Below are 14,883 nucleotides of genomic sequence, written 5' to 3'. Positions count from 1 at the left end.
AACTTAAATAAACCATGCACATCCAAGTTGTTAATATACATACTGCAGGGATCCCAGCACTGATCCCTGTGGTACAACACTGGCCACAGGCTTCCAATCACAACCATCCACCATCACCATTTGCAAACCCATTTTGCCAACTTGCCTTGTACCCAATGGGCTCTATCTTTTGGACCAGCCTTCCATATAGGATCTTGTCAAAGGCCTTACTACAGTCCATGTAAACCACATCTCTGCTCTATCCTCATCAATATATTTAGTCATCTTTTCAAAAAAACTCCATTAAATTAGATCTCCCTCTGACAAATCAACACTGAGCACCCAAATCAATCCGCACCTTAAGTATTGATTAATCCCATCCTTCAGAACTTTGTCCAATAATTTCTCAACCACAGATGTCAAACTAACTGGTCTATAATTACGTGGCCTATCTCGGCTGCCTTTCTTGAATTAAGGAATCACAATAGTGAAGAAGGTTGTCAAAAGATCCAGCAGGATATAGTCAGTTGGAAGACTGAGTGAAGAAATAATAGATGGCGTTTCATCTGGATGTGTGAGGTCATATAGCATGGAAACTGACTCAATTCCATGTTGACCAAGTTTCCTAAACTGAACCAGCCTCCATTTGCCTGCGTGTGGCCCATATTCCTCCACATCTTTTCTGTTCAAATATGTCTAAATGTTGCAACTGTAGCCACCTCTACCACTAAACCTCCCCCTTCCCCACCACCTCCCCCAACCCTCTACAGCTTGTTACATATATTCTGTGAGAAAAGGCTGCCACTCAGGTCTCATTTAAATTGTTCCCCGCTCACCTTAAACCTATGCTCTCTGTTTTGAACACCACCACCCTCTGGAAAAGACCTTGGCTATTCACCTCATCTATGCCCCTTATGATTTTATAAACATCTAGAAAAGCCACCCCTCAGCCTCCTGAGCTCAAGGGGAAAATGTCCCAGTCTTTCCAGCCTCTTCTTAGACTTCAAACCCTCAAGTCTCAATAACATCCTTGTAAATCTTTTTGCACACTTTCCGGTTTAGTAACGTTCTTCCTAAAGTAGGGTATGCAATAACCGCATGCAGTACTTCAAATGTTGCCTCACCAATGTCCGAACTTCTGTACACAATATTCTGACTGGAGGCAAGCATTCCACATGCCTTCTTCACAAGTCCATCTACCTGTGATGCCACGTCCACTACCTGGACACCCCAGGTCTCTCTGTTCGACAACACTCCCAGGAAGTACAATTAACTGTATAAAACATTCGCCAGTTTGTCTTATCAAAATGCAATATCTCGCATTTATCTAAATTAAACTCCACCTGCCATTCAAATGCAAGAGGGAAGTCAATAGCAGGACCCAGGGGCATTGATATACAGAGGGATCTTGGGATGTAAATTAATAGCTCCCTGATAGTGGTAACACAAGAGGCTACGGTAATAAAGACGGCAAGCTTGCCTTCATCGGTTGGACCATTGAGTATAAAAATTAGCACGTCATGTACAAGACTTTGGTCAGATTGCATTTGGAATAGTGTGTGTAGTTCTGGACACACTTTAGGAAGAATGTAGAGGGTGAGAAAGAGGTTATCTAGATGTTGTCTGGATTGCAATGTATTAGCTATAAGGAGAAGGTGAACAAACTGATAGTCTCACATTCTCTAGCGTAAACAGAGAGACAAACAAATAATTATAAAAGATTATGAGAGGCATGGATAAGGTGGAGAGTTGGAGTCTCCATCCCAGGGTGGCTATGTCCAATACTAGGGAATACAAATTAAAGGTGAGAGGAGGAAAGTTTAAAGTATATGTGTTAGACAAGTTGTTTTTTTACAATGAGGGAGGTGGGTCTCTGGAACGTGCTGCCTGGGGAAGCAGTCAAGCAGAAATGCTAGCAACGTTTGAGAGGCATTTAGACTGACACATGAACAGGCAGAAAATAGAGGGATATGGACCATGTGCAGCCAAATGGGATCAGTTTTGTTCTGCACAGACATGGTAGGCTGAAGATCATGCTCCTCTGCTGTATTGTTCTAATATAATGCCCAATAAAACAAACATTCAGAACATTTCACTCTTTCCTTTACTCCTGTATGTACATAATGTATCTATAACATATAACGTACTTTGGTCTTCAATCTTAAATAATGCTATCCAACTCCCTTTCTTAACTTTACACATGATAAAATTCCAATGAAATGTGAAAAATCCAGTTATGTCTATTTAGATAATTCCCTTTCAAGACACGCCAATTGCTTTGACGTGACATCAATAGCACAAATGAGAAAATAACACTCATTTGGTCATTTGAGAACTGTGCCAGCATTTATCAGAGTAAACAGAAGAATGTTCATATTTACTTCAAGAATCCTTTAAAAAAATACAGAAAATGAAGAAAGTCTGCAACACATCTAGCTTGTTCCAGCCAACCCTTACTAATACTTCCTTAGACTAAAGATCCAGATGATAAATTTCATGTTAGGTTTGCCCACTTGCAAGAGGAGAAAAGTCAGGTCCACTCATTTATATTTTTCTAAAACTACATAGGAGAAAAGAACTGGTAAAGTCTACCTATTAATAAACACAACAGAAAGAATTGATATGAAAGCCCAGTATGTTTCTTCCTGAAATGGCTCCAATCTGATCACGAGTGTGCAAACTAAGTCCAATGTATTTCTAAAAACTAATTCAAACAGAGACGCAATATCACAGTCACAATTTTCATAATTGCTTTACTCAGCTTTCAATGATCAACATATACTACTGAGTGAAGGTAATAGGAATATTCAGGTTTCAAAGGGTGGAAGCTACATGAAGGAGGAAATCCAACTGCAACCAAATGAATACTTAATCTTATTGAAAAGTTAATTTGCACGATGAACCAACCTTCAGTCGTTTCTATACTGCATTAAGAAACACCAAACAGTGCAATGCTGCCACCTAGAGGATTGATCTAATTAATCTCTACTTTGTTAAACAGATTATCAATCTTAAAGCAACTGGCTTCAATACTGGAGAGTAACCTGTACAAGTACATATGGTGCTCTTATGGCACAGCAGTACTGTCCCTACCCCTAGAGGGGGCCTGGTTCAAACCTCCAAATGAACCAGAGGCGTGTAAGAACATCTCTGAACATTACGGTTTTGGTAGCAGTGGTAGAGTCCCTACCCTTGAGTCAGAAGAATGGATTCAAGTCCTATCTGTTCCAGAGGTGTGTTATAAGATAAAGGCACTTGTGGTGCAGAGGTAAGAGTCCCCACACCTAGAACAAGGGGCTCATGTTCAAATCCCGCCTACTCCAGACAAGTGTAATAACACCACTGAACAGGCTGATTCGAAAAATGTTAAATTTAGAAATTACTCTGAGTTAGCAACAGCTATTTCCCACCAACCCTCAGTTTAGATTAGTTTTTAAAATTTTAATTGCGACATCATGTAGGTCATAAGCATGTTTACAATCTATACCGTTAATTTATTTTGATTACAGTAAACAAGCTTAAGGCACTTAATGGTTTGGTAGGATGCATCAGTAATGTTTAGACACAGGGACCATTATTTATGTGAAAGGGCAGTAAAACCTAAACTCAAGAGGCATTGCTGCTACAGAGCGTTCAGAATCAAGTGACCCCCGCCAAAAAATCACATTTATCCCTTTGTTGCCTACTTTCACAGTACTTTTGAAAACATCTAAAACAGGTTCCAGTGACACAGGCATTCATAATAAATTGCTGAATGTGAAGTCATCTCACGTGGAATCTACAGGGCTTCTTACCACAGCATATTCTCAATTAAAAATATTCAGCATTAAGATTGAGAATTTAAAAACAGTATCAATGTTCCCTATAATTTCCAAATGCCAGTTTCTTGCACCGTATGGTCCCTTTAAAAATACTACAGTCACGCATTTTAAACAGGCCTCGCTAAATCAGCTTTCTTTTGTTATACACAGCATATTCTCAGTTGCTACAGATCTGAGCAACTTGGAGGAAATGTTTAAGAATTGCCAGAAAGTTCCAATTCATTCAGAATCAGGATATTACAGTGCGAAATCCACAACCCGAGATCAGGCAGAAACAATGCTAGTTTTGTTCCAGTGAACAGTGTGGTGCGGTCACTCAAATTCAAAGTGCCTTGACAAAAACTCAGCTCAGTAGTTCACGAGTTCATTGCCAGTATATCAAACAGGCAGAATTCAACTATTCAAAAATAAAACACTGCATAAACTGAAGTGTCCAAAAGATCTTCACGAGCAAGGTCCACCAAAACAGTTACAACCTGTGCTTCCATTAACATGCGTGCACCTTAAATTGCTAATAGCAAAAGATCTGTTTTAGCATTTTTAATTTATCTACCATTGAACTGACAGCACATAAAGCAACTCTTTCAAAACCAAACAACCCACATCAGTAAATAAGAACTGGGACACAGTTGCCCAAACTTCGAGGGCCCCATTGATAAGGACTTATAGACAACAATTCCAATACTTATTGTAAAGGTGTTAACTAGTCATTCACAGACTTGTTCAGGATAATTAACCCCAAGTAACACTCAAGGTATTATATTACATCACTGGTACTAAATTATATAGTCCACTATTCAATCATGCTGCAGAAATACCTTGACTCAGTGTTTGAGAGAAGCACAATTCTACATATAACATTTATAGAACATTGAACAATACAACGCAGAACAGGCCCTTCCGCCCTCAATGTTGCGCCAATCTGTGAACTATTCTCAGCTCATCCCCCTACACTATCCCATCATCATCCATGTGCTTATCCAAGGATTGTTTAAATTTCCCTAATGTGGCTGAGTTAACTATGTTGGCAGGTAGGACATTTCACGCCCTTACCACTGAGTAAAGAACATGCCTCTGAAATCTGTCTTAAATCTATTACCCCTCAATTTGTAATTATGCCCCCTTGTACAAGCTGACATCATTATCCTAGGAAAAATACTTTCACTGTTTACCCCCATGTAATCCTCTGATCATCTTGTACATCTCTATCCAATCCCCTCTTAGCCTTCTTCTTTCCAATGAGAACAGACCCACGTCTCTCAGCCTTTCCTTGTAAGCGCTTCCCTCCAGACCAGACAACATCCTGGTAAATCTCCTCTACTCCTTTTCCAATGCTTCCACATCCTCCCCAAAATATGCAGCCAGAACTGTACACAATATTCCAAGTGCGGCCGCACCAGCGTATTGCATAGTTGCAACATGATATTGCAGCTCCGGAACTCAATCTCTCTACCAATGAAACCTAACACACTGTTTGCCTTCTTAACAGCACTATCAACCTGAGTGGCAACTTTCAGGGATCTATGTACATGGACTCCAAGATCCCTCTGCACATCCACAATTCCAAGAATCTTTCCATTGACCCAGTACTCTGCCTTCCTATTATTCTTCCCAAAGTGCATGACCTCACATTTAGCTGCATTGAACTCCATTTGCCACCTCTCAGCCCAATTCTGCAGTTTATCCAAGTCCCCCTGCGACATTCTTCCAAACTGTCCACAATTCCATCGACTTTAGTGTCATCTGCAAATTTACTAATCCATCCACCTATGCCTGCGTCTAAATCATTTATAAATATGACAGCCAGTTGTGGTCCCAAAACAGATCCTTAATGCACACCATTAGTAACCGGACTCCAGGCTGAATATTTTCCATCAACCACCACTCACTGCCTTCTTTCAGAAAGCCAGTTTCGAATCCAAACTGCTAAATCACCCTCAATTTTATGCCTCAGCATTTTCTGCACCAGCCTATCATGTGGACCCTTATCAAAGGCTTTAGTGAAGTCCATGCACACCACATCAACTGCCCTATGCTCATCTACATGCTTGGTCACCTTCTCAAAAAACTCAATGAGGTTTGAGAGACACGACCTGCCCTTGACGAAACCATGTTGACTATCTGAAATCAAACTGTCACTTGCTAGATGATGATAAACCTTACCTCTTATAATCATTTCCAAAACCTTTCCTACAACAGAAGTAAGGCTCACTGGTCTATAATTACCTGGGGGTCATCTCTACTTCCCTTCTTGAACAAGGGCACAACATTTGCAATCCTCCAGTCCTCTGGTACTAAATGTTTAGACAATGACAACTCAAAAATCAAAGCCAAAGGCTCTATTATGTCCTCCCCAACTTCCCAGAGAATCCTTGAATAAATCCCATCTGCCCCAGGGGACTTGTCTACTTTCACTACTTCTAGAATTGATAACACCTCTTCGTAACTAACCTCGATCCTTTCTAGTTCAATATCTCGTATCTCATTCTTCTCCTCTAAAATATTCTCCTTTTCCTAAGTGAAGACTGATGAGGAATGTTCGTTTAGCACCTCGCGGACCTCCACAGGGTGCGCACCCAACTTCCCACATCTGTCTTTAACTGGCCCTATTCCTACCCAAGTCATCCTTTTATTCCTCACATACCTATAGAAAGCTTTAGGGTTCTCCTTTATTCTATTTACTCAAGATTGCTCGTGTCCTCTCTTTGCTCTTCTCAACTCTCTTTAAATCCTTCATAGCTGATCTGTAACTCTCTATCGCCTCATCTGAACAGTCTTGTCTCATCAACACGTAAGCCTCCTTCTTCTTCTTAACAAGAGATGCAAATACTGTAGTAAATTACGGGTCCCTTACCTTATCACTTCCTCCCTGCTGGACAGGGACATACCTATCAAGGACGTGCAATATTTGTTCCTTAAACCAGCTCCATATTTCCATTGTCAGCATTCCCTGCATTTTGCTACCCCATTTTATGCATCCTAATTCTTGCCTAATCGCATTATAATTGCCCTTGCCCCATTGATAACTCTTGACTTGTGGCACGTACCTATCCTTTTCCATCGCTCAACTAAACCTAACTGAATTATGGTCACTCTCTCCAAAGTGTTCACCAACAACCAAATCAAACACGTGGTCTGATCCATTACCAAGCACCAGATCCAGTGTGGCCTCCCCTCTTGTCGGTCCTTTGACATACTGTGTCAGGAAACCCTCCTGTACACATCGGACAAAAACTGATCCGTCCGATGTAATAAAGTCATAGCATTTCCAATGACCACCCTGTTCCTTTCACTCCTACCCAGAATAATTTTGCACATCCTCTCCTCACCTCCCTGGAACTCTACGGAGGCCTATAAAAAAAACTCCAAGTAGTATGACCTCTGCACTCCTGTTTCTAACCTCAGCCCATACTACCTCAGTAGATCAGTTCTCATCAAAAGTTCTTTCAGCCCCCGTTATACTATCCTTGACTAACAAGGCCAAACCTCCCCCTCTTTTACCGCCTTGCCTGCTCTTAAAGTTCTAAACCCTGGAATGTGCAACATCCATTCCTCACCCTGCTCCATCCATGTCTCCAACATCGAAGTCCCAGAAACCTATCTTACCTACCTTATTTCAGATACTTCTGGTGTTGAAGTAGACACACTTCAAACCAGCTTGCTGTCTGCCAGCACATTCCTGAGACTGTGAAATTCTGTCCCTGTCCTCCCTACTCTCATTCTCCTGTGCACTGCAACTACACCTCAGGTTTCTATTCCCCTGCTGAGCTAGTTTAAACCCACCCAGGATATTAGACACCCCCCCCACCCCGTTCAAATGAAGACTGTCCTGTTTGTACAGGCCCCACCTTCCCCAGAATGAGCCCGAATTATCCAAGTTCCTGAAACCCTCCCTCCTGCACCATCCTTGTAGCCAAGTGTTCAGTTGATATCTGTCCCTATTCCTTGCCTCGCTGTCACGTGGCACGGGTAACAAACCAGAGATAACTGTTTGTTCTTGCTCTCACCTTCCACACCAGCTCCCCGAAATCCTGCCTTACATCCCTATCCCTCTTTCTACCTACGTCGTTGGTACCTATGTGGACTACGACTTGTGGCTGGTCACCCCAAAGAGTCGATCCGAGACATCACGGATCCTGGCATCTGGGAGGCAACACACCAACCAGGAGTCTCGTTCGTTCCCAACAAACCTTCTATCTGACCCTCTAACTATTGAGTCCCCAATGACTAACAGTCTCCTCCTTTCCCTCCTTCCCTTCTGTGCAACAGGGACAAGCTCTGTGCCAGAGACCTGGGCCCCATTGCATACCCACAGTAAGTCGCTTTCCCTCCTCAAAAGTATCCAGAAGAGTATACATATTTTTCAGAGGAACAACAACAGGGGATCCTTCCCACTGACTGCTTTCTCTCCCTTCACCCAGCTTTCTTCATGCCTAGGAGTAACTACTTCCCTATAACTCTTATCTATCAAAGCCACTGGCTCCCAATTGATCCGAAATTCATCCAGCTCCATCTACTCTAAGACTGTGTTAGGGAACTGGAGCAAGAGTTGGGTGCACTTCCTGCAGATGTACTTGGATGGAACACTAATGGCATCCCTCACCTCAAACATGCTGGAGGAATATTCCTTTCCCTACAACTGCCACCCCTGCCAGTCCTCTTATCAGAAAGTAGAAAAGAGAAGCTTATCTGATGTGTCAGGTTAGAGGTGGTGGTTAGATGGGAGGCCCAATAAAGGTAGGTTCTCGGGTCAGAAAACACTGACTTATATAGCTGAACAGAAATAAAAAGTCCCTCCTTTCCCAGAAATCTCTGCTCTCTGATGTCAAATATAAAAGCTCAAATCAATGACTCCCCACTCCCAGGAGGCCACAGGTCCAAGCTTCCGCCTTTCGAGCGGCTACTGAAATTTATTTATTTACTAATGCACTGTTTCACTCCCATAACTATAAAAATTGCATACATTAAATAAGCACTGCAAAATTCTTATATGATACTTTTTTTATACTGTATTTAAAATTGCATTAAAGGCCAATGATAGCATTAGACGGAGTATCACATGCTCAGGCACAGAATTAGAGCGTTTTGTTAGAATGCGATCAAGAATTGTGCAAACTGAATTGTCCAGTAATCAGTCCAGTCATGTATCAAGTCAGAAAGTACTTTGTAGGGCAGCAATGTTCAGTCCACTGAGTTCAAAGTTCAGTGTCCACACAAGTTAGAAACCAGAAGCAAGACTGCAATTTGAAAACAAGGAATACATGCAAAACTTTCAGAATTAAGAACCAGACCCCAGCTGGAGGATTATCACTCCAAGTGTAATTCTGCATCTATGCAAATGGTTTCCAGCACCCATTTTGTAATGGTATTCTGCACTGAAAACTCACTTTATTCAAAGTATTTCCAGTTTATTTGATATTGCGCTATTTGCAACTATTAAGAATGTGAAAGGAACTGAACACTATTTTGTACAATATGAGCAGACAATCTCTGTTCACAATCATGTCACTCAGGTGAATGACCACAACTCACGCTCCAAGCTCATTGGTGGAAAGAGATTAATGGTGATAAAAGCAAACACTGCTTTCTGCTGGAACTCAAAATTATTCTGTATCCTCAACTGTGGTTCAAGATTACAGACATTTCGACACTTAAGTGCCCACATAAAAGCCAAAATTGAGAGGTATCCCTTGGAGGACAGTTCTGTTCTATTTAGGTTTGCACATAAGACATAGGAGCGGAAGTAAGGCCATTTGGCCCATCGAGTCCACACCGCCATTCAATCATGGCTGATGGGCATTTCAACTCCACTTACCAGCGTTCTCCCCGTAGCCCTTAATTCCTTGTGACGTCAAGAATTTATCAATCTTCAACCTTTCTACAAATTTTCAAACAGTTCACACATTTGAAAGATATGAAGAACTGCATGCTTCATACATTGCCTGCCACAACCGAGCCATTGGCTTGACTGTGCTTCGGTTTCTGTTTTTGTTGTTCTGCTGGCTGTTGCGTTGTCTGCGTTACCCCCTTCTTTTTGGTTTGTTTCTTTTTCTTAGATTTTGCAAGCTTCTTGGCTCCTTTATTCTTCTGCCAAGCTTTCTTTTTACTTTTCGCACCAGCAGCTCCTTGCTATAGCAAAAGAAATAAATTGCTAATTAATCATCTCAATCATTGTATTAGACACCTTTTAAATATCAACTACTATTGGATGAACTGCAAGGTGTAGCATTGCTATTAATTCATCCAATTACATTAGAATACAGATGGACACTTCTTCATATCCACGGACATCAATGTCAAAGGTGACTGAATAAATAATTCACAAAAGGAAAAAAAAACAAATTGAGAATGTGTTTGACAAAATTGGGATTTTTTTTAAAAAAGATGTTACTAATAAAATTAATAAAGGCAGACAATGGACATAATATATTTGGACTTCCAAAAGGCTTTTGATTAGGTTTCCCCAAAGGAGATTAGTAAGCAAAATTAAAGTGCATGGTAATGTGTAGGCATGGATTAAGGTTGGCAAACACTGAAAACAGAAGACTGAATGGGTCACTCTTGCATTCACAGGCTGAGACTAGTCAGGTACAACAAGAATTATTAAATGGGTCCCAGATATTCTAATGATCTGGATGCACGCCTAAATGTAATATTTCCAAATCTGCAGATGATACAAAACTACACAGCAATGTGTTCTGTGATGGGAGATGGTTTTCAGGAGGATTTGGACATGTTTCATGATTGGGCAAGAACATGGTAGAAGGAACATAACGTGAAAAAATGTGAGGTTATCCACTTCAATAGAAAAACAGATTGGCACAGTATTTCTTAAATGGTAACATGTTGGAAAGTGTAGATGTATAACAGGACCTGGGCATCCTTGTCAAGAAGTAACTTAAGGCTAACATGTGAGTTCAGCAAGCTGTTAGGAAGGTTAATGGAATGTTAATTCCAGAAAATGCAACTAAAAAAGGAAGGGTTGCCATTTCGGATTAAGATGAGAATTGAACTTTATTCAGACAACAGTGAATCTTAGGAATTCTCCAAGTAAGATGTCAATAAAGTAAAATGTTACACATAGCACTTATTTTACAGCAATAGCAAACTAAATGCAACACCAAAGATATTGCTAATTTCAATTTTTTTTTTAGAAGTTCTCAAGATAGTTAAAATTTACTTTTTATTTGATCAAAAGTCAATATAACCCAGAATGGAAAGTCTCTGTGGATAGTTATTAAGGAAGACATACCACTGAACAGAAGTCAACAGAGGAGTAGTAGAGAAAAAGTAGCAACATAAAATGACTAATGTTGGTTAATATATTTTTTTACAATTATGTATGAAGAGATCTGAGGTGCACTTTGCTTTAAACCTTTCAAATTATACCTACAACCAATGTTAAATGAAACTTGGGGTTTCTCTCTACGTGCCAGCAGCTTCAACTCATTTTTAGAGTCATAGAGATGTAGAGCATTGAAACAGACCCTTCGGTAAAACCCATCCATGCCAACCAGACATCCCAATCTAATCTAGTCCCACCTGCCAGCACCCAGCCCATATCCCTCCAAACCCTTCCTATTCATATACCCATCCAAATGCCTCTTAAATGTTGCAATTGTACCAGCCTTCACCACGTTCTCTGGCAGCTCATTCCATACACTGACCATCCGCTGCATGAAAAAGTTGCCCCTTAGGTCTCTTTTGTATCCTTCCCCTCTCACCCTAAACCTATGCCCTCTAGTTCTGGACTCCCCGACCCCAGGGAAAAGACTTTGTCTATTTATCCTATCCATGCCCCTCATAATTTTGTAACATAAGGTCACCCCTCAGCCTCCGACGCTCCAGGGAAAACAGCCCCAGCCTGTTCAGCCTCTCCCTCTAGCTCAGAGCCTCCAACCCTGGCAACATCCTTATAAATCTTTTCTGAACCCTTTCAAGTTGCACAACATCTTTCCAACAGGAGACCAGAATTGCATGCAATATCCCAACAGTGGTCTAACCAAAGTCCTGTAGAGCCGCATCATGGCCTCCCAACTCCTGCACTCAATACTCTGACCAATAAAGGAAAGCATACCAAACACCCTCTATCTACCTGCAACTCCACTTTCAAGGAGCTATGAACCTGCACTCCAAGGTCTCTTTGTTCAGCAACACTCCCTAGGACCTTACCATTAAGTGTATAAGTCCTGCTAACATTTGCTTTCCCAAAATTGCAGCACCTTGTATTTATCTCAAGTAAACTCCATCGGCCACTTCTCAGCCCATTGGCCAACCTGGTTCAGATCTCGTTGTAATCTGAGGTAATCCTCTTCACTGTCCACTACACCTCCAATTATGGTGTCATCTGTACCTCTTACGCTCACATCCAAATCATTTATGTAAATGACAAAAGTAGAGGGCACCGCACCAATCCTTGTGACAGTCCACTAGTCACAGGCCTCCAGTCTGAAAAACAACCCTTCACCACCACCCTCTGTCTTCTACCTTTGAGCCAGTTCTGTATCCAAATGGCTAGTTCTCCCTGTATTCCGTGAGATCTAACCTTGCTAATCAGTCTCCCACGGGAACCTTGTTGAACACCTTACTGAAGTCCATATAGGTCACATCTACTGCTCTGCCCTCATCAATCTTCTTTGTTATTCTTCAAAAAACTCAATCAAGTTTGTGAGACATGATTTCCCACGCACAAAGCCATGTTGACTATCCCGAATCAGTCTTTGCCTTTCCAAATACATGTACATCCTGTCCCTCAGGATCCCCTCCAACAACCTGTACACCACCGACATCAGGCTCACCAGTCTATAGCTCCCTGGCTTGTCTCACCGCCCTTAAACAATGGCACCACGTTTGCCAACCTCCAGCCTTCTGGTACCTCACCTGTGAATAGCAATGATACAAATATCTCAGCAAGAGGCCCAGCAATCACTTCTCTAGCTTCCCACAGAGTTCTCGGGTACACCTGATTAGGTCCTGGGGAGTTATCCACCTTTAACAGTTTCAAGACATCCAGCACTTCCTCTTCTGTAATCTAGACATTTTGCAAAATGTCACCATCTAGTTCCCTATAGTCTATATCTTCCATATCCTTTTCCACAGTAAAAACTGATGCAAAATATTCATTTAGTATCTCCCCCATTTTCTGTAGCTCCACACAAAGGCCACCTTGCTGATCTTTGAGGGCCCTATTCTCTCCCTAGTTACCCATTTGTCCATAATATATTTGAAAAACCCCTTTGGATTCTCCTTAAATCTATTTGCCAAAGCTATCTCATGTCCCCGTTTTGCCCTCCAGATTTCCCTCTTAAGTATACTCCTACTTTGTTTATACACTTCTATGGATTCACTCGATCTATCCGGTCTATAACCTGACATATGCTTCATTCCGTTTCTTAACCAAACCCTCAATTTCTTTAGTCATCCAGCATTCCCTATACCTACCAGCCTTCCCTTTCACCCTGACAGGAATATACTTTCTCTGGATTCTTGTTATCGCATTTCTGAAGGCTTCCCATTTTCCAGCCGTCCCTTTACCTGCGAACATCTGCCTCCGATCAGCTTTCGAAAGTTTTTGCCTAATACCATCAAAATTGGCCTTTCTCCAATTTAGAACTTCAACTTTTAGATCTGGTCTATCCTTTTCCATCACTATTTTAAAACAAATAGAATTATGATCTCTGGCCCCAAAGTGCTCCCCAGTGACACCTCAGTCACCTGCCCTGCCTTATTTCCCAAGAGTAGGTCAAGTTTTGCACCTTCTCTAGTAGGTACATCCACATACTGAATCAGAAAATTGTCTTGTACCCACTTAAGAAATTCCTCTCCATCTAAATCTTTAACAATATGACAGTCCGAGTCGATGATTGGCAAGTTAAAATCCCCTACCCTAACTACCCTGTTATTCTTACAGATAGCTGAGATCTCCTTACAAGTTTGTTCCTCAATTTCCCTCTGACTATTGGGGGGTCTATAATACAATCCCAATAAGATGATCATCCCTTTCTTATTTCTCAGTTCCACCCAAATAACTTCCCTGGATGTATTTCCATGAATATCCTCCCTCAGCACAGCAGTAATGCTATCCCTTATCAAAAACGCCACTCCCCCTCCTCTCTTGCCTCCCTTTCTATCCTTCCTGTAGCATTTGTTTCCTGGAACATTAAGCTGCCAGTCCTGTCCATCCCTGAGCCATGTTTCCGTAACTGCTATGATATCCCAGTCCCATGTTCCTAACCATGCCCTGAGTTCATCTGCCTTCCCTGTTAGGTCCCTTGCAGTTTAATTTATTCATCCTACCTTGTCCCTGCCTGCCCTAACTGTTTGACTTGCTTCTGTTCTCAGCTCTACCTGTCTCAGATCGATCTCTTTCCTCACTATCTCCCAGGATCCCACACCCCACCTTACTAGTTTAAATCTTCCCAAGCAGTTCACGCAAATTTCCCTGGCAGAATATTAGTCCCCTTCCAATTTAGGTGCAATCCATCCTTTTGGTACAGGTCACTTCTACCCCAAAAGAGATTCTATGATCCAAAAATGTGAATTCTTCTCCCATACACCAGCTCCTCAGCCATGCATTTATCTGCTCTATTCTCCTATTCTTGCCCTCACTAACTCGTAGCACTGGGAGTAATCCACATATTACTACCCTTGAGGACCTCCTTTTTAAATTTCTACCTAACCCTCTGTAATCTCCCTTCAGAGTCTCAACCTTTTCCCTTCCAATGTAGTTGGTTCCAATGTGGACAATGACCTCCTGCTGGCTCTCTCCCCCGCGGGAACATTTTGCAACCTCTCTGAGACATCCTTGATCCTGGCACCAGGGAAACACCACACCATTCTGCTTTTTCTCTGCTTGCCACAGAAACATCTGGCTGTACCTCTGACTACAGAATCACCTAACACAATTGATCTCTTGGAAGCAGACGTACCCCTCTTTGCATTAGAGCCAGTCTCAATACCAGAAACTTGGCTGTTCGTGCTACGTTCCCCTAAGAATCCATCACCCTCTACATTTTCCAAAACAGCAGACCTGTTTGAAATGGGTATATCCACAAAAGACTCCTGCACGAGCTGAATACCTCTC

At 41.7% G+C, this 14,883-nt stretch overlaps 1 protein-coding gene across 1 annotated transcript in view; it reads right to left on the bottom strand.

The window, feature by feature from the left end:
* The window catches only part of sec63 (SEC63 homolog, protein translocation regulator), a 110,777-nt gene that overhangs the window by 14,382 nt on the left and 81,512 nt on the right, over nt 1–14,883 (bottom strand). The window contains exon 16 of the mRNA XM_060856506.1: nt 9,738–9,929. Within this exon, the coding sequence (XP_060712489.1) occupies nt 9,738–9,929 (192 nt within the window). The remainder of the gene's footprint in view (nt 1–9,737; nt 9,930–14,883) is intronic.

The sequence above is a fragment of the Hemiscyllium ocellatum genome, chromosome 3 (genome assembly GCF_020745735.1).
Source record: "Hemiscyllium ocellatum isolate sHemOce1 chromosome 3, sHemOce1.pat.X.cur, whole genome shotgun sequence".
Taxonomy (NCBI): Eukaryota; Metazoa; Chordata; class Chondrichthyes; order Orectolobiformes; family Hemiscylliidae; genus Hemiscyllium; species Hemiscyllium ocellatum.
The sequence above is the reverse complement of the archived record's forward strand: the minus strand, read 5'-3'. Positions and strand labels throughout refer to the sequence as shown.